The sequence below is a fragment of the Diprion similis genome, chromosome 2 (assembly GCF_021155765.1).
Source record: "Diprion similis isolate iyDipSimi1 chromosome 2, iyDipSimi1.1, whole genome shotgun sequence".
Lineage (NCBI taxonomy): Eukaryota > Metazoa > Arthropoda > Insecta > Hymenoptera > Diprionidae > Diprion > Diprion similis.
In genome coordinates, this window is record NC_060106.1 from 5,523,654 (window position 1) to 5,547,263 (window position 23,610).

The 23,610-nt window shown below is 38.2% G+C and overlaps 2 protein-coding genes across 8 annotated transcripts; one reads left to right on the forward strand and one right to left on the reverse strand.

The window, feature by feature from the left end:
* Window positions 1–3,176: 3,176 nt before the first annotated feature.
* LOC124416223 (brachyurin-like) lies at window positions 3,177–7,796 on the reverse strand. Its single transcript, XM_046897148.1, has 6 exons — window positions 7,755–7,796; window positions 6,829–6,995; window positions 6,088–6,257; window positions 5,645–5,746; window positions 5,434–5,579; window positions 3,177–3,510 (listed from the first exon to the last, which is right to left on the reverse strand). Exons 1-6 carry the CDS (start codon window positions 7,794–7,796, stop codon window positions 3,334–3,336), a joined length of 804 nt encoding a protein of 267 aa, XP_046753104.1. The 3' UTR covers window positions 3,177–3,333.
* A 2,599-nt stretch (window positions 7,797–10,395) lies between these two features.
* LOC124416010 (synaptic vesicle glycoprotein 2B-like) lies at window positions 10,396–23,237 on the forward strand. Of its 7 annotated transcripts, none has more exons than XM_046896814.1 (12): window positions 10,396–10,600; window positions 16,809–16,862; window positions 17,401–17,562; window positions 17,952–18,078; window positions 18,391–18,512; window positions 19,286–19,530; window positions 19,872–20,047; window positions 20,716–20,899; window positions 20,962–21,076; window positions 21,706–21,865; window positions 21,972–22,099; window positions 23,039–23,237. In XM_046896814.1, the coding sequence occupies exons 1-12, from the start codon at window positions 10,546–10,548 to the stop codon at window positions 23,089–23,091; spliced, it is 1,581 nt and encodes a 526-aa protein (XP_046752770.1). In that variant the 5' UTR covers window positions 10,396–10,545; the 3' UTR covers window positions 23,092–23,237. The 7 variants fall into 7 exon arrangements, 5 of the variants coding, with proteins under 5 accessions (XP_046752770.1, XP_046752771.1, XP_046752773.1 ...); XM_046896812.1 differs by having other exon boundaries at window positions 10,397–10,600; window positions 17,916–18,078; XM_046896813.1 differs by lacking the exon at window positions 10,396–10,600 and adding an exon at window positions 16,464–16,718 and having other exon boundaries at window positions 17,916–18,078.
* Window positions 23,238–23,610: the final 373 nt, after the last annotated feature.

The following is a 23,610-nucleotide window of genomic DNA, read 5'->3' on the forward strand; positions in this document are numbered from 1 at the left end:
AAAGTCCAGTCTACAAGCGGCTCAGTCGGTAACGTGTTCGTAAACAGACCTCTTCGTTGCACTCCAAATCAATCGAGGGTTGGCATGAAGCTCAGCTTCAATAGCAGCGTTGATAATGCATTGATGGTGATTATAGTAATGGTTATAGAAAGTTGGTGATGGATGAACAATTTTATAGAGGATAACATTTGCGAACAAACCAATCAAACTCAGCAACCATTTCTAACGTATTAAGTGAAAGTGATCGTGCATTGCTCATTTTCTGATTCGTTTTTTATATGTACATTCATATAAATGCTTGACTTTTCTCCAACAGTTATATGTGACACTATCAAACAGTTTCATCGTAATGGCGAAAACTTGGAATCCTGATGGCTAGTGGAGTAACGATGTTTCGCAGAAGCCGTTGACCCCTTCTTATAGCAGAGCTCGAGGAGTCCTGAATCACGAAGTCCAGAAACTAGTCACTGCTTCCTAAGGTCCCTCGAGACGCTGGATAGATGTTTAATTACCAGGAACTGACATAGAGTAGCCTTTACCTCAGTGGGTGTACGTACCTCACACAGCTAACGATCATATCAACTATGTAGAGTAATGTAGGTACTGGCTGTTCTTAGAACTTGCGAACGGACTGACCGTCATCGAGCAGTAAAATGTCTCTCAAACAGTAGGTCAGATACATTCGTGATTGGAAAATGGGCTGAGTTGAACACAAATTGGTTTGGTTCACCCATGTAGAAATGTAGCCAAGACCCTCTTCAGCAGCTCGACAGCTAGCCAAAATTTAATCGGGACTTGGCCTAGCGAACTAGACAGGACTCGGCAGAGTATGTGTCTCTCACCTTTTCTCAAGCATACCTCATCAACCTTATTAAAACGATACCGATATACCTTTTAAGGTGTCGTTTGAAATGAAATATCCTTTTAAAAAGAACACGTGGCATTGATTCCAATGACATCGCTTTGCTGAAGCCACGTTTCCATAGATTCGACTGATCAATTGATGTCGTCAACACTCGATATCTACTGATAATCCATTTGACAGATGTTTCAATCTGAAGATATTCCGAATTTCCAATGCTTAATAACAGTTCGATTTGGATTACGAATGTCTACTTACGTTTCACTGACTCGCAGCCCTTGAAACGCCAATTTCGCAAGGTTGAGGCCTGACGTAACATATAACATATTCGAAACGCTGAATGTAGCATTCTGCAAACATTAATTGGAGTTTGTTTAGGACTGAAACATGTCTATCGAGTGTACATTTACGCTCTACGTTATGAGGAATATCGGACTAACGAGTGGAGTTAGTTTATCAAATATTTCGGATACTAGGGCATGAATTTGATGAGGGTACTATCCTGTAATCGCAATAAGCCGTTTCGCTCCTAATGATATATCAATTGAAATTGTTGAATCTGCAATCACTGTATTCATGTGGGTGTATGTATAGGGTTATCAGAATTCAAAATTTGTCCTTTCAACTTTTAATTGATTGTTGCTTTGAATAGGTTCGTAATTTGGAGGATGATGACGAGGACCGTGATTAAATATTGATCGAAATATCTTTAATGTAGGGTTGCGAAACTGAGGAAAATATTCATGCGTCATTCTCATGCGGCGCGGTTGGGGTAACACAGAGTGATAATCACGAGAACATTGCCTTTAACTTTGTCGCGAAAGTCTGAGAATTCAGCGCAAATCGAGTGCTTCGACTACACGTTGTACTGTACAGACCCAAAGGGTCTTTTGTCTTTTAAAGCAAACAGCAGGAAAAACAATAGCCGACATTTTTCGGAACAAAAGTATCCACCGTTTCCTTACAGGAATTCAAACCACGGTCTGGACAGACGGACGCGATCGGTTTCGCATCAAAGGCTTGTTTGTACAGGCGTGTTTCGTTGAGAATATAAAGAAAAATTCTCGTCCTGGGTAATGCAGCGTCGGTAATGCTGTTTGCCAGAACGTAGAGGAAGAAGAGACTCGAAGAAGTTTGAATAGAGCCCGCATTCCGCATCGAATACGCTCGGCTGGAAAACTCATTAGGGAGTTGGTTTGACTAAGGGTCGGGGGTTTCAGGCACTCAGCTGGTTACTGGCAACTGCCTCCTGCATTCAGGGCGGTGACCCATGGTAAGCAGAAGCCAGTCTCGACCCGGCTACAAGGCGTTCGAATTGGCTTCAGGACAGAGGACGTCAAGTTCCAAGTCCTCAAGTAGCCTAGCGTTTGTTGGAGAAAAGACTTCAAGGTCTCCGGGGACCAAAATGCAGGAACTAGTCTTTGCTCTTTCGTTAGTGAGAACAGTGATGTGCTTTTCGTGGAAGGTGAGCAGAGACGTGGGTGAATGCACTGAATTAGGAAAGGTAATCGCTTACCCGTTGCACCCTTTATAACGGCAAAAGCCCAGCCTTGGCCAACGCGTAAACTTTGACCTGATCTTTTGAAGCGGACATTTGATCCCTGCAGTAGCTTTCATCAGCCGGGTTAACCTGATTACATCAAAGTGAAGGCAGTACGAGCTTTGAAAAAAGTAACCTCGGGAAAAACTGCTCGGATATTCAGGATCCATTGAAACTTGGGTAAAACTCGAGTAATCCGGATTTTCTATTGGTAAAATTTAATGTAAGTATCTCTAGGGATTGATTCCCCGGATTTGGGAATCGGAAATGGTACTTCGGTTTAATGAACATCCATCAAACTTGGATATTACGACTTTCACGATGGACCGTACATTCGTATTCATTATTTATACTGGAAACGAAGTTTTGAAATGCTACTTAGGCTGCCATAGATACTCAAGTTCTTAAACACGTTATCAGACTTTTGTAGCTGATTTTAAGAGAGGAATCTAACAGATTTGCGGACTAGTTATTAAAGATCGTGAGTAAATTCAGGCGTAATTATACTTACAATTTGTTTATTTAATATTATCGGTTTTCTCTTACACTAGAATTAAAATACAATGTCAATCTATAATACATATTTAAGTGTGAATATATCGCTGATTGTGAGTGTAGAATCAGAAATTTCAGTAACTGAATTTAACTGAAATCGTAAGTAACGCAAGCTCTTAGGCCCCTCTTGAAACGTACTTTAAAGAGAATAATGAATATTTGCAAAAAGATTCAAGCCAATTTAGAAACTCTCAATATTTGTTCAACCTTAAAACAGCTTTCGTTGACCTTATTAAACCAATTGAATGATCCTTATGTAAATCCTTACTAATACAAAGAGCTGGCTAATGTTGTATGAAAAGTGACCACACAAATCGGTACCCTGATCCTGATCTTATCAATTATTTCAAGTCTTGATTAAAGAATAAGTAACATGCTACAAAGCGTTGGCTAAAAAGCCCATTTTACTACGAAGCCAAGGTACGAAGATAGACACCTTTGAAAATACTTCCGGAAATCCATCTGAACAGGCACCTGTACTAAACGAATCGATTCCAATCTGAGTCCTGCGTCCGTCAAGTTCGACCACAGTAAGAGCACCGCCGCTGTCACCCTGCGAATATAAAAGAAAAGAATGTTGTACATTTTTCGTGAACTGAACCATTTTTGGCAAAAAGTTTGCGAAATTTTCTTAAGGGGTTATATATTATAATTTATTGTAGAAAAATTTCAAATTCAATATTATTAATTTTTTTTCATATGATTTTTGGTACGTCTTAAGGAGTGTGTGTAAAAATTTTCACACGTTATTCTTCTTTGCATTGACTGATGTGCGATCGGCTGATATATGTATGTACGATTCTACAAATATGGTTGGTATAAAATAAAAAAATTAAAACAAATATCCTCGTTAACCATATGGTATTAGATATGGCGTGATGAAGGTTTTTTTCGTTTTTTGTCTTAGGTTACGAGAAAAAATTATTGAACTTTTTTTGTCATTATGGAATTAATAATGCGTATTATTATTAATACATATGTTGCACAAAATACGTACTGACAAAATCGTCCGTCACGTTATAGTTAATACCAAGTAGTTGATGAGGACATTTTTATTTCATACCAACCATAGATACTTACGGAATCGTGTATACCGATCGATCACCCATTAAAATTTTAATATTTTTTGAGAAATATTTTTACACACACTCCTTAAGGTGCACCTAAAACACATGTAAAAATTAATAATATCGCATTTATAGCTTGTACGTTGCGTATTAATTTAAACGTAATAAATATATAAACGTTTACATAAAAAACATGTCCCTTGTGGATTAATGTTCGCAAAGACGTACTTCAATTAGTACATAGCTTGTCTGAAATAAATTGGTAAAAAATAGTTTGTTTACACGCTGGTTACAGTAGTACAACCCCTTAAAGTTAATTAAATAATGTTACTGCTTAAAAAAAAATGATTGTAAATTATTCACAATTGTAAAATTGCAACACCGTTTTCAAAGTTCTCTGTTTAAAAATGAAACCAATACGCGTCGTATTTAAAAAAAAAGGGAATTGAGGAAAGATCGATTTTTTGGGAGTCTTGCCGATTCACTCATGACTGTAATTTCATTCACTGATGATATCTAAGCCTCTTTGAGGCCAAAATTATCATATATTATTATTATTTTCGTCGAATATACTGAACTTCGAGTTTCTTTAGAATTTTAGACGTTTTTTATTCTTACTGATCAGGACTTGTCTCAAAATGGTTAAAATGGCAGCTTTACAATAATTCAGGAATGAAAAATGGAACAAATGCATAATGGCAGAAATGATTTCACTCCAAAATCGGTCAACAAAATACGAATAAACAAATTCGCATGAATTCGAATGTTTTCCACTCCACAAGTTTCTTCTACTTAAGGTTCGCGGAGTATGTGGAAAACATTATCCAACAATTTCTCTCGAAAAACGGCTTTAATATCGCAAAACAAGTGATAACTAGAGCTGCATCAGAGACAGCCGAAAACTGAAACTTTTTCGTTTTGCGTTGTATCGATTTACGAAAAATTGGTCCACCAAAACTGTTCCTTTTGCAAGATTTAAAAAATAATTTCAACAATTTTTTTTGCGCAGTATTATGATTATAAAAAATGTAATAAATTTCAAAAAATATTTTTCAAAATGTAATCCAGTTCACAGAGAATACCCCACATTGAATTCCGTTCGGCGCACCCCTTGTATGCTAAAATAAATACCAGAGAGATTTTTTCGCCGCTTCGTTGATGAAGAGAAAGGAAAAAAAACGACAACTTTCAATTCCACTTTCCGCGATAAAACATTCCTGTGAAACATTTGACGAAATGCAATAAAACGTTTTTACGAGGGGAATTTACGTTATTGTCTACCGATGCGTCTTCCTTAGTTTGGAAGAAATTCCCTTGGCACCTTGAGTAAAACTCAGGACGAGTGTTTGCTTTGAACTCTTATTATAAAAGCGGTAAAAAGGTACCAAGTCACACTACAATTGCCTCACCCGACACGGCGACTGATCCTTCGTCGTGTTTGCGCAAAGTTGAATGTTTCCGATGGCGTTGGGTACGGAGAACATCGTCGCACAATACTCGTTCGAAATTAACCGGAGATCTAATTTCTGAAGTACAGTCGAGAGTTCTGGAGCGTCTGTAATGACACCGGCGTAATTAGCGTGTTAATTTACATCGTCATTGGGCCGGCTAATTTCTTACCATCTCGATCCAAACCCCATCCGGTAAGGGTCGCTGTTTGAAGGTTCAGCTTATTGTCCTTCCAGTGAGGGGCCGATGCTAGCCGAATTGTTCTTACCCAAGCTGTAATCAAAATTCAATCAAAACAGTGAATAGTTGAATACGGGCAGCGGCGAGCAACTGCCACGTTCAGTCAAGTAACAGGGGTTGAAAAATTGGCAAGCGTGGAGAGAACAGCCGATTCCAAGACGTGCATAAAATCTGTATTTATTAAAAAATGATGGCAAAATAAAAAACCGTTTCAGTCATGGAGACGATAATATTTTCTCCGATGATTTGTTTCACACTCTTGCAATTCTTCTCTTCCACCCCCGCCGATTTTTCTCGTCTACTCAAGGGGAGCAGAACGCTAATGTGATGGGCTTGCGAGATAATGGCTTTAAAAGCATAAACGCCATGCGTACGTGTTGGGAAAAAGGGAATACTCAGACGCAGCAGAGCGATGTCGTTCTTGTAACTCTTTGGGACAAAATCCTCGTGGATGATCACCGTTGTCGTGTTTCTAGATTGCCGCGTCGTCTCAGAACATTCGAACAACTCGTGAGCCCCCATGATGACGTGAAAATTGCTGAACCTGCGCCAGTGAAGAAACAGTTCGTATTGTAAAAAATTGCGATGTTAACATTCATCAAAATTCATCGTTATGAACTACTCAATTTTTGGGATCGATTCAACAGCAGCTGATAGTGTTGCATTGGCATCATGAGATTTTAGACTGACAGCAAATTATAGTGTATAGATATCCACACCGCATTTTTACCCATTTATCAATCTGATCCTGGTGGATCTATTAGTATTCAGAGGATGAGGGTGAATAAAAAATCAACCTTTGTAAATGCTGTAACGTATCTTTGGTTCATATTTCTCACTATGAAACTATTGACTTGACATCATGAGACAAGTGATTTCTTTGTTCTCTTCTCGTTTATAACCTCCTGATGAGTGACATCTCGAAATTCTAATGAGGCTTAAAGAAATGTGAAAAAATGTACCTTCTAGAGAATTCACTGTTCTTCATAACAGCTAATTCTCGTTACCAAATACGTAACATAAGCGCCTTTGGAGTCGAGATCCGGTTTCCAGGGCGGCTAATTGGCGTAATGAGGATTAGGTGAGTATTGATTGGAGTAATCCAATTAGCTCACCGATAGACGCAGTGGGCAGCGGTCAAGACGTAGAAAGGTGACACCAAGGATCCACCGCAGAAGAAAATGCCTTCCGCCCAAATGGCTGCAACCCAAGGAAACTCTCCTGGAGCTGCATCGTGGCCTCCTAGGATACGCTGATGGGGTAAGGCTTCGAACTCGTTGATCTACGATAAAAGTTTTATGCGACGTCAGATATTGTGCAAAGTTTTCTAAGCCGAGTTCGGAGCCAAAGATTGTCCGAGCTTTTGCATAACGCGAACTGCATTCGTGAAGTGTAAAATTTGGGTGTGGGTCCAAAAGTGAAATTGCTACCGAGTAAAAGGTTTCAATGTCCAATTTTCAAAGATGCATAAAGCAGTTTTGTGGAATCTCAAAATGCAGGTAGTTCAATTATAGAATAGTCGAATAATTTACAAATAGGTAAAGTATTGAAAGCCAAAAAATGATGACAATTCTATGTCATTCATTTTAACAATTTTGTATTTTAGCTTTCTATACTTTGACCGTTTTTTATTTTTTCGTCCAATACATCGACTTTCAGGATTTCGAAATACCATACAACAGATTATTCATCTTTGAAAATTGGGTTTTTTCTTACCATTCTACTCTGTTCCTCTCTGCATGTCAACATGTCATGCAGAGAGGAAGAATATACCAGAAGGAGAAACCATCCCACGTAAATTGTTCAGTGACAAAAAGTAACAATGAGAGTCGAAATCGTGGGAACAAAAGTTCAAAAATACAAGAATAACAGCACGCGAATAGGTGCAGAATGCCATGCGTATAGACAAAACGGGTATGACGAATCATTGTTCTCCGTTCTGAAGCTGAAGCAGTGATTTCAAAAACTGAACTTTCATTTTTTCTATCGCACTGCATTTGCCCAATCGCTATAGGAAACCCTACAGACGGGGTTTTATTACCGAGAACAAGAGAGCGGAAAACGCAGCCAACAGCCACCGCATTATTAAGACTGAAAAGCTACTTTCACTGAAAGCTTTTATACTTATACGGCTGTGATTATCTAAAATATGCCGACTCCCCGTCTTTTAGGTTTTCGAGTTGGTTAAACTGCTTGTAACCGCTCACCTCCTTCCAAGGTACACGTGCGAAATATAGGACAATTAAGATTGCAACTGCTTATCAATTCAAATAAATTTGAGTGTCAAAGATAGGGAAAGACAGAGAAAACAAGAAACACGAAACGTTATAAACGGCGTGTAGTTGGCTATCCGCGATTAAGATGGTATATATTTATATCCATTATTGTAAATAGCGTGTAGTGGACGACGGATAAGGAGACGCAGGTATAATGGAACCTTAGAATGAAATTTTTACCCTTCTTTCGCGTCCCCAACTCAAACCCAACGCGTGTCGAAAACAAACGGAATTGCGAGAAAGAGTTTGAAAATTTTCTCCCTTCAGAGAGGGTGAATTTTTGTCTTCAACTCAGCTTCTACGAAAGAAGTATACGAGGTGCTTACGAGTTTTCCATCGTCTGTCTTTGGCAGTTTTCTTTCAGAGAACGTGCATTGGAGATGGACGAAGAAAACGGAATTACATCAGACTTTCAAACTCTAGTTTTAATTGCGCAACGAGAGTGAAGTTTCAACTTGTATAAAATTATCGTAATGGATTCTTAAATCAAAGAACATGATAACGCATAAGGATTAAAAATTTTCACCTGCTTTTGTACACAATTGCTAAAATGTGGACAGCGATTTACCGGTAAAAAAATAATTACGGACGTTAACTTGGACGACAGACCTAACCAGCTTGGGCTGTTCCCTTTACATCTAGAGAGGATGTTTAACTTGTTCACAACTTACCTGATAATCGCGTTAACCGGTCATTGTATCGGTGCGCGAAGAGTTAACTATATTCAGACATTTTATGGTTTCCTGATAATAGTCGACCGGTTTATTTTTTTTCGCGTTCATTATAACGAAATAATAGCATAAACTGAATACCTCCGATTTATTTATTTATTTATTTATTTTTCTATCGCTCCAATTGCCGTAAGATCAATTTAATTGACGTTGCACGTTACGTGCGGAGAACAAATTTTATCTTTTCTAAACCTCCATACTTCAATGATTGGTAGACACAGCGTTTAAATAGGCGCTTGAAATAATAATTTATTAGCTACAAGCATTTATTATTATAACAACCTGCATAAATGATGCGAACAAGTTTTAGCCGTGAACCTTTTATACAGCAGAGAGAGAGAGAAAAAATCGTTGAAGCAAAGTGCCAATTGGAATGGCACAGGCGTAACTTCGAGTTTCTAATTACGCGATGCCCTCCGTACATCAATACAGCCAATAGAATCACGAGTGGTTGAACCGTTCATCAAATACCATTCTCAAGAGTGGCGATGGATCCAAGTGTGTCAAATGATTCGAGTAAATTCCAACGTCGTTTGCTTAGTAACGAACTTTTTCTTGTTCCATTTCAAATTCGACACTCCAGGTTTCCGTAGCACAAACTGTTCTCCACGACCCCTTCACTGCACTTCGTGATGTATCAGCAATCACTTTATATCAAAATGTAGACGTTGAACAATTCGACGAAGTCCAACACGTATCGCAAACTGTTAAATTTATCTTCGGTCATTAAAGTCAGAACTGGTGAAATCAATTTCCTACACACCACGTCACGCGTTCGCAGTAATTAATGGGGTTCAGGAACGGACAGTAAATTGCAATCAGACCCGTGTAGCCGTAAATGAAAGAGAGTATTCCCGGAATTGGATATAGCATGACGTGCGATGCAGTATAACTGTGAAAATATTTCGCACGGACACCTGTGCGCTGCGAATTCCATATCATTTCTTGTCAGGCAATATGTCAACCAATATGTTAACAATCCGGTACACAAGTGATTATGATGGGTTATTCGGAGACCAAAAGATGGTTAAAAATTGTAACAGTTTCATTGCGTCATCGAAATTATAAAAGTGTGGCATATTTTTCGTTTTGGCATAGAAGAAGAACTCTTTTGTGTTCATATGTCATCTGATATGTCAGAATCATGAGCTGGACAATCGGGGAATATCGTCATTAATCCAGTCCTACAAGTCAGATAGTTACTGTAGAACTGAATATTTTCTCCTGATGGAATACTTGTATAAGGAAGTAGTCCTGGAGATTCGATACTTCAAGTCAAATTTGATCCAATCGACAAGCCGTCACTGCATTGACTTAGAAATTTTTAGGATACTTCTTCTTATTGTTTTGAATACTTTGGTATGAGTTAAGTTTACAACCAAATGCCGATATCACTGGGAAGTAAAAAACCGTCTAAGACCCATCGAAAAATTTGTTTTGACTTGCAATCCGAACAATAAATGGATCATAGCGTAAATCACACGTGATATGACATTAAAAAAATCGCTTTAACTGCATTCCAACAGAACTTGTGTACAACAAGTATTGTAAAGTGTGTGACACAAGTGTTCCCACAATTTTTAATATGTAAGTACATCTACATACCTATACTTGTTGCTCAAAGATGGCGCTTTGAGTACGCTTCAGACACAATAGTTGGTACTATAACGCACGAGTTGAGCGCAGCGATTTCGCACGCGCTAAAAAATCGTAGTCGAAGATCGGTTCTTAAGGTTGCAGGAGTAGTTGAAGTGAAGTGAAACTGTCGAGAGTTTACGGATGTAACGTTTCTTTACAGTATAAATAAGATCTGCAAGGTCTTGAGATGGCTCTGATCGTTGACCAGACTCGTTATCACGTGGTATCGACTGCCGAACGCGGTAAGTGAAATTCGAATCATATCTCTACCAAAACTGTTCTTTCTTTCAAATATCAATTCATCGGGTAATTGGCATTCATCCTCCTTCACAAATGGACTAAATCATTGATCTACATTGATAGAATAGTCGCATGACTCTGCATTGATATCGGAGTCGTCAAAGCGGCGGCAAAAGCCTATGAATTCCAACCTTTCAAGCTTATATATTACGTACCCGCCTCGTTCAATTTCCTCTTACGAAACGATTGCACAATTTTTAGTGGTCATAAGGCGTTTTATGTTCGCGCAGAGATTGCGCTTTGAGTTGAGCACGAAATATAATTTTCCACGTTGTATATCGTATTGTTCATCACATTGACATTGTAGTTCTAGGTCGAATCACTACGCCATGACTTTCACCGAGTGATTTTTCGAACTAGCATGTATCACTATGTAGTCATCACGAGTTAAGGTATATCACTGACGTTTTCCATGTTCCGCAAACTCATCGGGTACCAAAGTTTTTAATCAAAGTCCAATTTTTTGCTGGCTCAATGACGCTGCAGCCACGTGACTTCCGGAACACAAATGACCGCAATTAAAGTTTACAAACACACGCCAATCGTCGATTATATACTGCATTGTATAGTCACGTAGTCAGTTGATTGACGAGCCGTTCTCTCCGGCGGTTCTTAGTCGAGTTCTTGTAGCGGCTCTTTGACATTGAAAATATCAAGATCAAGTCTCGCCGAAATTAAGAACGACTGGGAAATGTGTCTTGATTCAAGGACTACCACTACATGAATCAACAATCTTTTCTTTCTTTGTCCCGGTATCAAAATTGTTGCCTAAAATTCAGTCAAACTTTCAGTCTAACGCATTTGCGTATGGTAGGGATCTGTCTGAACAAAGAGAAACTTTACTTTTAGGTTCTTCTATGTCTTTTGAGATAAGGATTGTATGATACGTTTACTAACTCAAATATTTGCAGCCGTTATTCGAGGGGACAGCATATTATTAGCGGCACAAAACTACACGATATAAATTTCACAGAAGGCCTGCATTGACTTCGATTTGTTTTAAACCTGGTTTTGGCCACAATATACAACGCCATGAACTTGTAATGATAATAAAACAAAGTGTTTAGGCGCAGACCAGGTGTGTATAATCATTTTAGGAAGCCTGAAGTCCGTAGGTTGCAGTGGAATCGAGTCCGAAGGGAAAATGCAATCTCAGTGGATTTGGTTTCCACCTTCAATTCCTCATTCCCGTCGTTCATCCAGACTGCGCATGATAAGCAAACTGCGAGAATGCGCTTTAGTCGGCATGTAATTGAACAATCTCTCGACTTTCCAATTAACGCGCACGTCAAGTGCAATCGGCATGAATCTGCGTGAATCTGAGGCTTCGTTTTGCGAATAGGTTTATTTGTATATGGTAAAATTATCGAACGCCCGGGCTTCAGAAAGACCTTCAATTAATCCTAATAATAAACGAACAGACATAACTAACTCGTGACCGCCGCCAGCGCTACACTTTTCATGTAAGTGTTAGATACTTGATGCTCCTTGGCGTAATGTCCGCGTGATCTTTGATGGGCACTTGAGTGTGGCTCTAACTATGTTATGAGAGGCGATCTAATGAAAGTCTGATACCTATATTCGCGGTAACACGGGAGCGACTTTCACGCGTTACCGATTCGGTTAAATGGTTTTGAAAATCCTTAAATTTTGGTAGAAAATTGCAGAAAATTGATTCAACCACTCAAAATGATTGGACTGATCAATCCCTCCACAAGAATGTTGTTCAGAATAAATTTGGTTACAATTCACGTTTTGTCTCGTTCAAATTAAATGAAAAACAAAATTATCAAGCAATTCGCGATGGTATGAGATTTATTCTAAAATAATGAAAAGTCCTGACGGTCGGTACAAGTTTCAACGGTTTCGATCATTGAAGATTTCACATATACCAACGGAGATCTTCGAATTAGTTACCGACCGAATCGACCAATTCGATGTTTCTGCAAAACAGCTCCCAATTTCAAAATAAATCTTAAACATTTATCACTCACTAGTCTAGTCGATATCGAAACCTACTCGATCATCAAAATTCAAAACAAACATACAAATTATATCTGGGCAAAGGGAAAAATTTACCCACTTATTCAGCTGCTGGCACTGCAGCTAGTTTGGAAGGAAAATAAATTACGAATTCTCTGATGAATTTTAATCATGTAATATGAATGAAATGGGCATCCTTAAAGAAATTCAAACGTGGGTGAACTCATCTATAAAGTGGCACCATCTTTCGTGGATTCCAAGTCACATCAGTCATATCCATACCTTCTACGAATACACGCATGCATATCAGTGACAACATATTAAGCTTCTTTATATTTACGTTTGATGACTATCAGCTAATCCAACGGCTACTATAGTCGCAGCAATTCTAAGTACGAAAATTTCAACACGTGCAAAAGCGTCTCTGTATGGTGGATATGGTGGTAATTCGTAGAGCCTTTTCTCTCGAGTCTATATTTGCAAGCTGCCAAATTATCTGCCGAGACATGCTCCTTGATAAGGACTGTAAAGAAATTAGAAAAAAACTAGACGCCGTGGTCGAAGCAATAAAAAACCTTTATCATACATATATTAGCTAACGACGCTGGCTTTATCCTAACTTTTATCAATATACTTAGTTCTAATTATATACTCATAGATATGTTATAATTCGTCGATTCTAATCGGTTGAATTCCCGAGGCATCATGCAGACAATCCAACACGGCCAGCAAGTCAGAGAACTTTTCGAAAAAATGTACGGACTAAAAAAACGCAAACAAAATTTAATCCGAGTGGAATAAAGAAAAACGATCAACGTGAATTGTTTACACGTGCTTATTATAATATCGTGGCAGTTTTTTTTTCAATTTTGTAATGTTTTCAACACAATTATACTTCCACAATCCAGTTTTACTAGCAAGCTTGTTGAATGAAGTAAGGTGGATTGGTGCGAATTTTTGATTAAACCAAAAAACAGCAAGAACTGATCATGATCGAAAATTTGAAGTTGACCTTTGGTGGTGGATGATGTACAAATCAGAAATACGTTGATAGTATGTTTCTTCAATAATGGATGGTAAGGTTGTACAATTTTCAACATAGATCTAGTTGAAGGTAACCATAGAGATGCCACGGTCGGTATTTTGGTTGAGTCTCACCACGTATCGATGTTTGTACAAAGCAGCTACAGTCATGATGACGTACAGATATCAAAGCAGTTAATTATGAGCAAGATTAATACTCAGAGAGTGCTTCAGACAGCCGACAGACGATTGCCACATCCTCCTATTGACGGAACACACAAATTTCAAAATATTTGCTTAAATGCGCTCAACTAAATACGGGGTATTAGAACTGATAAAGGTTTGATAAGCATATTGTTCCAAATCGTAGCCTGATGAGCTCAGTGGTTGACGACGAGACAAGGACAAGCAGAATTGGAGGAAAGCGATAAATCTATTCATTAAAGCAATCGACGACCGACTAGGAAAATTATTATCAAGGCATGGCAAAGAGCGTAAAATATTTCCGGCTGGTTTAACTTGTTATCGGTAATCCGTTTTCGAGGAACTCTTAAATTGCTTTGGCCAATAATAAAACAGGTTTATTAAGGGCTGTATCGAGTCTGCAGGTGATTTTATTACCATTCAGAAAATCATGTAATACATTTAAAGAATTTAATTATAGCATATATGTTGATATCAAGAGATAACGTGATTATATAGACTGTTTTAATTTTCATTGGCGGGAGATAAGGGCGACTGTAATAAGCCTTTGCTCTTGAACTCGGTGACTAGGAACTAGCCTAATATGGCTAAAACTGAAAATAATGCTGATTGAAAATTGCACAAACTATTACAGCTAACAATCGGCTAGAAAATGAAGAATGAAGTCTGATTGTGAGTGCAATTATACGCACGTGGAAACAGCAGCTAGAGGCTTATCTGCAAATCTAGGGGCTGTAAATCTTAATATGAAGGTCTCGCTTATTGTTGGCCTCGCACTTGTCACACCCAAGTCACCTAGCGAAACTGTCAACTGGTAAACTAAACTGTAGTAAGATGGAGACCCAAGTACTTGCTCGAACAGTACGTTGTTGGTTGTGTAGCTGTGCGCAGGGTAAATGTCGATTGCTTCTCGAGCCATAAAGCTGCGTTAAGACATTCCCAACTAATACCCTACTAGTGAAAAGTGCAAAGTAGAAAAGTTGGAGAAATCGAGTGTCGTAGTCTGATTCTGTGACGTGTTGCTGGTCAAGTAATGTGCATGTGGATAATACAAGAGTAAAGCAGAGCAGTCTCGAAAATTTTACTAAAAATGGTTCAATCGATTGCATTCACTTAGGGTATGATTAGCACTATTAAAGTTGATTTGGAAAAGATTTTTCACCGTACGTAAGAACTGAGATGGAAGACAGCGGAGTGCCAGGAATATCAGTGTCTATAGATTCGCTATTCAAGTTTTAGTTGGCTACGAAACTGGGCCAAACTCGTGGAGATCTTGAGTTATAGCCGGTCTAATTTATCCTTGGCATTTAATGCGAGATTTCAAACTCCGGGGTAATTGATGATCGCCTATGAAAACTCATCATCGGACAGGTATTCGCGTCGTTTAGATAAAATTACAGGGAATATGTAGTATGAGGGTGTGTTAAAAGAAATCGAAATTTTTTTTTTCTTCACTCTACGCTCAGAATATCACAGAAAATGACCAAAGGAACATCCTGTCCAAAGCGGAGCCCATCATTTTAATTTTCAGAGGTCCTCCATCAAACCTAAAATTTTCCTATTGAAATAACACAGAAATAGGATTTTTCAACATTGTTTCCTCCTGCAAGCTATGAAGAAATTTTTGTCTCATAGAATCAGTAAACGGACCGTATTGTTCATTAAATTTTACACCAGAAATGTCATTGAGCCAAATTTCTATCATCAAAATTGCTCTTTCTACAGAGTCGTAAAGTTTTAATTGCGGAAAATTTTGAGTTTTTGGTATTTTTCAACTAAACTGTTGAAGACGGAACAAAAAGCTAAGTAGCAATTTTGTAGTCCATCTGACGCTCTACAAAAAAGTTATGCACAAAATTTTCATATTATCAATTTTTACAAAGTTACAGATCCGCTTTTTTTTTTTTTTTTTTTTTAATTACTATGATTATTTAAAACCATCATCTTTTGTAATATTTTGAGCGAAGATGGATAAAAAAATAAATATCTTATCTGAAGAAATTTATCTCTAGAATGCATTACGCCATATATATTTTTCCATTTATTACCAACGATAAGCGACTCTCGTGTCTCTTTTCTATTTTTTGACATTTCTTAGGATTTTTTTTTTGTTTTATACCTGCGAATGCGCGGTACCTGTATTTATTTCATATCCAGACCTTATTTGTTTTTAAAACAAGAGACAGTCACTGATATTCTTAAATAAATACTAAATTACAGCTATATTTTCGAAATGGCAAAGCGATTAATTTTATCTCTGATAGTGAGATTATACATTTTTACACTCAAGCAAAGGTATTAAAAGAAAGACAGTGCTCAACTGTGTGACCCACTGCAGATTACACAAGTCAACAAAATAATTTTTTTTTTTTTTCAGTTTATATTTAAATGAATAAATTTTAATTCTATACATGGAATAATAACCAAAGTCTTCATTTATTACTTATAAAGTATGCTTTTGTATTTTTTACATTGATGAATATACACCAGTCAACACGAATTTTCAATTCTGTCAAGAAAGTTAAAAAAAAAAATAGTTTTATTAGATAAAATTTAGTCTAACAATAAGTTACGCACACAAAATATTTATCACATGATATGGATCAAATGAATTTGAGAATATCACGGGGTCAATGGATTGACCAGGTCAAATTTAGCCAAAAATGATGTAGCAGAAATTTCGTGAACCATGCGTCCGAAAAATTTGACAATATTAGTCGAGCCTTAGATTTTTAGGACCATTATCCAACAGACTATACGTGTCAAGATAGTGAAAAATTTTTCAATCAACGTGTGTTAAATCGGATATGGAAGTTAATAGCGACAGCGAATCTGTGCCTCGAGTACCTGGTGAGAAGTATATGGGCTTAGATGAATGACAAAATTACCTTCGTATATCCAGATAAAGCATTCAAAATTATATATATACGAAATCCGCAGAAAACGAGAGCGCGGAAGCTGCGGTAGACTTTGAAACTGCGGTATCGGCAACTGGTGAGTGTTTTAATCTTCATTATTCCCGTTAGCACGAATTTGATCTCTGACACGTAATTTCGGTCCGCTAAGTTCCTCAATTTTTTTCGTTTTTGTTTTTTAAATATCCAATGCTCTCAAGTAGGGAAGGGTGGGGCAGAGTGGATCCCTTAAAAAAATAGTCCCGAAAATCAGAATAAAATGTTTAGTTTTCACATGAACAATTATGTTAAATTATTAACTAGCTTTCTCGAGAAAAAGTAATTACAAATTCAAGTTCAGAAAATTATTTCACTTTAACGAGTTTAGAGTAAAGCGCAACTTCAAACGTTTCGCGTTAAGAGCTGTGCAATTACTCGAGTAAATGATTTCCGAATAATTCATATTTAATAAAAAGTTGAGGTAGTTAATTTTACCCCTTGTTATTTAAAAAATTTCAGCCCGCCCATTTTCCCCCCAAATTTTTTGAGGCATGAAAAATTTTAAGGTGCCCACTTTGCGCCCCACTCTCCTCGTCTGTCACATAGTCGTATATTTATGCCGACATGAAAATATTCAGGATATGGACTGTTCAACGTGCTTCTCCTGATGGCATCGATTCCGGCAGGGTGGACAACGGTCTTCGACACTTCGACCACCGCATTTATCATGCCATCGGCAGAGTGTGAGCTTGACCTAAGCCTGTTTCGAAAGGGGCTATTGGCCGCCAGTACTTACGCAGGTGGGCAGAATTGGCTAATCCAAATAATGGAAGACCGAAAACACACCATTTTGTGGAAAAAATTTTTCCTCCCGGCGGTGTTGCAATTTGCCTTTATGTCCTTTTCACAATGAGAATAGCATTAACGTTTCCGTTTAGCCAGATGAAGTCCGTTCTCTTCATCCGCATTGCTTTGAATAGACATAAGTATAGAGAAAGAGAGACTACCTTCCATGAAAAGTGAATCAAGAACGAAAAAAAAAAAGAAAGAACAATCTCTGGCGTGGAGTGTTTTTATTCTTAAATTTAACGTGCTTACGAGCACTGGCGAGAGACGCCCGATCTGAGCAAAGAACAGGATTTCCCTCTTTCAGGAATGATATGCATCGCTGTTGTGTGGGGCTTTATAGCGGATCATATAGGAAGAAAGTACCTTTTGCTCTTCGGCCTGATATCAGACGCGATATGCAACGTCTTCGGCAGTGCCGCACAGAGTTACTACGTTTACTTGTCGTTCAAATTCGCCAGTGGAATAATGTGAGTAAAAATCAACAACTTGTTTCAGGTGTAATGCTTCTCGCTACCAAATTAACCAGAGCGAACGTGTACGGAATTGCAAAATTGGTACATATAGCAGAACTCGACGTACCGATACAAAAGCACTCGCACTAACTCAGCCAAAATACTCTGTGACAAATGGCAGATCCCAACCCTTGCGAAGGCTGCATGGTTGCCCGGGCAACGGATATTCGGATACAGTCTAAGGACCCTGGGCACCCGAGGAAACCACAGACAGCAGACGACGATGTCTCGTCTCTGCTTCGCTAAGCTGACTTCCTCTGCTTTCAGCGTTGGCGGTCCTTATGCTATCCTGATGACGTACATCGCTGAATTTCATGGCGAATGTCATCGGAGCAGAGTTCTTATGTGGACGGGATCCCTGTTCGCCCTGGGAAACGTCGCGGTTCCAGGTACTTGTTATTTGTACAATATTTTTAGGGTGATTCAAAAGTTGGGGAATAAACCGTTTGAAGAATCTGAAAGAGTCGTTGTTGCACCAATTGTAGTAGAAAGTAATCTCAGTGAATTCGAATAACAAAAATTAACTGACAATAAAACGTTACCGATTTTACAAAAGGTTTTATAATTGAAACGATAGAAATGAAGTAACTCTCGTGTTTTAAAAATTTTTTCTCGTTAGATTCTTCTAATACTCTTGAGCACATTTTGCTCTTTGATCAGATCATTCCACAAATTGTCTGAGAAAGCTTCTCAAAATGAAAGTCTTAGGTACGGAAATATGAATATCTGCTGCACGGTATTCAGAAAAATCTATGTTCATTCAATCTGGAGACAACTGTACATAAATTTTTTTTCGAGCGGTTTCAGGATCTCTTTGTACTAATCATGATTCAAAGCAAGTCTAAGAACATTGGAATCAGATGATGAAAAATACCAGAGTCTGATCATTTCGAACTTTCTAATCATAACCTTTTCACGAATAGTTAGTATCGTACGACTTACTTATGCTATTCAAGTTTGCACGTGATTCGTTCTATTACATAAAATACATGTTGTTTCATTCGTGTTCGTTATGATTGTTGCAAATTACGTTACTGAAGGTTATTTCAAAAAAAAAAATTTTTCACCTTCAAACCTTTGATTCATCTGTGAACACCAAGAGGCTTTCCACTTTCCACAATAAATCGCGAATTTGACATACAATCGAATGTCATTTCTGCAGCATTGTCCAGAGCCGTGTTACCCCAAACATGGTCCTTTTCGCTCTTCAACAATTCGCTGATATTTGACTCGTGGAGAATATTTTTGTTGATCTGCGCACTGCCGCCGTTTCTGGGATTCGTGACGATGTGGAGCTTTCCGGAGAGTCCAAAATTCCTCATGACGAAGGGGAAATCGGAGGAGGCTCTCAAAGTATTTCGAAGAATGTATTCGATGAACACTGGAAAGCCGGAGGACGCTTATCCGGTAAACTAAATCACACTCACTCTGCCCAGCCAATTCGTTGTAATTAATACATCGAACTAGAGTCACGGATCAAACATTGTTTCTGTAAATATATATACGTATAAACGCGTGTGTATTTACATTCGACGAAATGTAAACATTATAAACTCTACCTGTTGACGTGTTAACAATTGCTGATACAACTCTATCTCTTTAACTCGAAATTAACAGCCTGCAGCCCGTTCGATACAGCTGATAAAGCAATTACGCATCAATGGGCATGAAAATTTGCACGTTTCGACGACTTGACGCATCCCAAAATAGCTGCAAGCTCGTTTACACCACCTGTTTTCACGCCACAGGTGAAAGTTTTGCGAATAGAGACCGTCGGCAAGCCTCAAACGCCGTTAGAACCAGTGGACAGATCATCTCGTGATGGATTGCGGAGAAGTTTTTGTCCCACGAAATTCCTCCTCCCAACACCGTATCTCTTCCCTCTGTTTATCATCAATGTGATTATTTTCGCCAGCATGACTGGGTGAGTAAAAGATATCCGTCTTTCTGTAGGTTTCAACTAATCATCAATTTTCTAATGAGCTGCTTTGATCAATTTTTTTTTTTTGGAGATTAAAAACTTGAGAATACCATTCGTGACGTTTCGAAAATAGCGCCAAGAATGGGTAACCAAATCCTTTAGCGACGTAACTACAAAGTTATTGAGAACGTAAAGTGATGATCGAATTGCGCTCCATTTTTTTTTTTTGCTTTACTCTTGATTGCAATACGATTGCTGTGAAATAAGTTATCCTTTTATCAGAACAAACTTGTGAAGCTTTATTCGTATCAAATTCGGTATCACGACGAAGTCTACTCTTTAGGGCCACCGATGATGCCTTTCTATTAACCTTATATCACGGTGGCACGTGGTTAGCAAGCACCCTTAAGTTAATGGTTACAGCCAGGGTGAAACGGTTCGTAATTGGTTTAACTTCTTGACTTTCGGATGCGTCGAGAAACGGTTTTTGCGAAGTAATGAACATAATCGACAGCAATGCAACAGCAGACATGAATCGTCGATACGGTTTAAAGATCGACTTTGAATCCCACGGATATTTATGTCATGCAGAAGGTGCATGTAGACTATGGAGTACGCTAAATTATGGCGGTTTCCTGCCTTGAAGGAAGTAATTAAATTTCTGCTCATAGGATGCAGGTAATGAAATCGTGGCTGCCCCAGCTAATCGTTATTCTAAACAACTTTGACCCCGAGGAGTCGGAAGACTCTCCCATCGTGCCGACAATATGTGAAAAACTTAACGTTCAAGCCATCGAGACTTTTGGTACTCAGGCGGCTCTTGCTCTTGGCAATACAACCGTGACTTGTATTTCGGTGAGTCTTTCTTATTTTCAGTCTTGTTGAGTCTTCGTGCTGTTCGGTTTTTCTCTTTTCAGATGATTGTTTCAACCGCAGTTTATACTAATGCTACTATCATTGCCGCCTCCGCAGTTACAAGCTCCTTCTTAGTTGGGATCATCGTCAACAAGGTCGGAAAGAAAAGCATTTTGTGTAAGACTTTTCAGGTGTTTTGGTTGCGAGACAGTTTCTTGTCATTTTTTTGATTTTAATATTATTGGCATTATTATTATTTATTTATTTAGAGAATAGGTGGAGTCTATTTTTGTATTCTTCGTAGGAAATTTAAATCGAGCTTTCAGTTATTGGTAATGACGTCTACGATCAACGATCTGCTCTTTTTCTTCTATGCTAATCTTTAACGATGATATCGATTTAAGAGTAACTTCAAGTAGTTCAACATATATGAAATATTGTGGCATGATTCTCTTTATATGTGAAAAACAATCGGTATTATAGTTTGCCATTCCATTACCGAGGTGCATCTATTTATACTCGATAATGGGTCACGGATAGATACCTACTTAAATCGAAGAAGCGATGAAATCAAGGTTCAAAAAAGTAGACTATACAGAAAAAGATTGAATTCGATCTCGTTGAAAGAATCTGCTTAAAAGGTTTTTTTCACAAATCCAGTATTCGTTGCGTATGCAAATGACGTCTCGACAAATGGCCTGGCATAAATTTTTGAACCGTTGACTTTCTCCCCGTTTTCATTTTTCCGACGTATTCATATTCGAGGCAGAACACTTGTTGAAGGCACATCATGAAACTGTTCGCAGTGGTCTCTCTGGTATCTGGAGGATTGTGCTATCTGGGCTTGAACTTCTCACCATCGACGACAATATTCCTCATACTATGTTCGGCGATTATCGCACTTACGGGGATATCGACGAACGCGATAACCTCGATGATAATCGAAGTTGTCCCCACGACTCTGAGGTAGGTTTCAAACGGTCGGATAAATCCGCGAGCAATTGATAATCCGGCTGCTGGTTTTCACCCAAAACTACTCTTTCTCCCTACCATGTTATCATCTCTTCTGCAGAGCTACAGCTGTAAGCGTCACCCTGATGACGGGCAGATTTGGAGCGTTGACGGGAAATTTATTGTTTCCGATACTTCTAAATGTATCCTGCGACGCTCCCTTCTACTACATCGGTGGATTTCTCATGTGTGAGTAACAAGAACTGCACATGTAGTGCAGTGTTATATACTCGCCAAAGCACTTGCACCGAGCGCAGTCAGAGTGCACCAAGAACTTTAGTGCATTCACGCGGAATGCGACACTTTAAGCTTTCCGGTTTACAGTGTTTACTCCGCACCAAGTGGGTCACCAAGAGATCGTTGTTTTTTTTATACCGGCAGACTTGGAACTCGCTTAAGGGTGGCAACGCTTCGAGTCAACGTTGGTAGTCGGAATAATGTTTCGGATTAGGTCACATTGTTACACTATATTTTTAAAAACATTATGTTTGTATTTATTTTTAACCCTAGAACGATATCGTTATTTTTTTGTTCCTTTTCGTGTAACGGAGGGTGAAGAAACGCCCCAATATTGTAAATTCCATTTCTCTGTTTTATAGTATCTCATTTTCTTCGTTTTTTAATAAAAAATCACGTGGGCCGAAACAACTTTTTTCACTTTTAGATAATGAAATTGAATTATGGTCGGTATCTCGAATCGAAAACGTAAGTTGTTCTCTTGCGGCGAGAAATTTGAATTCGCGTCGGGTGGTTTTTCACACTATTCTACACCATTTATTCCCGACTTCTACTTTACGCTCTTGGTGTGCCGTATAGTTTCATACCCAATAAAATTCATTTTCCTCTGTTATTACTTTACTGTAATTTCACAGAATTAGTAGCTTTTGTCCACATATCACAGCTTGCACTGTTTCTGAATTAAACTCGTTGTGTCCAGTAAATTATTTATTTCTTTTTTTTTTTCTCGTTTGCATCCCTGAAAGATGTTGAGGAAGGCTCACCGAGGCACAAGATAAAAGATCTTCTTACTAGGTGGCAAATGTGTTTTTTGTAATGGGACAACCGACCATAGAAAAATTATTGTTATTACCGATTAATCATTAAGGTTAATATATGTATGTGTTTCAGTGTGCTTCGTGCTCGCGACATTCCTGTCAAAATATTCAGGAAAACTATCATAGCAGCAGAGTGCTGACGACTGAGAATATTCGAGAGGGATTAGAACAATCTAGGAAAGTAACAAATTGTAAATAGAGACAGTATTAGTGATATTAACTGCATAATTGCACGTATACACAATTAGTGCAGTGGATAAAATGGTTTGTACGTAAAGACAAGCTATTGTTACGACTGAAACTAAATATTGCGTAGCTATAATAGTTTACGCCGTGGTGATAATAACTGCAAGGAAATTTTTAACAACGTGTCAAAAATGTGAATTTAAATATAAAATAATTGTTATCCAAACATCGATTGACGTAGTGCGGTTGTAGATGAATTTTCGTAACGTGGGTGAACACATGCAGGTATTTTCACATCATCCAATAATATTTTCGTGTCTCCATTTATTTTCACAATTGTACCATCAGCGTGAACCACAAAATAACTAAACGAAAAATAGCCGTAACAAGAGAAGGGTGATGCGCAAATACGTAGGTGTAATCGATTGTCAATACGTGTATTCCATTTGTTTATCATAT

Excerpts from the sequence above, each read along its gene's own strand:
- LOC124416010 (XM_046896812.1), top strand. The coding sequence starts at position 10,546 with ATGGCTCTGATCGTTGACCAGACTCGTTATCACGTGGTATCGACTGCC. Across the intron at positions 16,863-17,400 it reads AACTGCGGTATCGGCAACTG|GATATGGACTGTTCAACGTG; the intron begins GTGAGTGTTTTA and ends GAAAATATTCAG. Across the intron at positions 18,513-19,285 it reads GGGAAACGTCGCGGTTCCAG|CATTGTCCAGAGCCGTGTTA; the intron begins GTACTTGTTATT and ends TCATTTCTGCAG.
- LOC124416223 (XM_046897148.1), bottom strand. The coding sequence starts at position 7,796 with ATGCGGTGGCTGTTGGCTGCGTTTTCCGCTCTCTTGTTCTCG. Across the intron at positions 5,580-5,644 it reads ATGGGGTTTGGATCGAGATG|ACGCTCCAGAACTCTCGACT; the intron begins GTAAGAAATTAG and ends GTGTCATTACAG. Across the intron at positions 3,511-5,433 it reads AGGATCAGTCGCCGTGTCGG|GGTGACAGCGGCGGTGCTCT; the intron begins GTGAGGCAATTG and ends TTATATTCGCAG.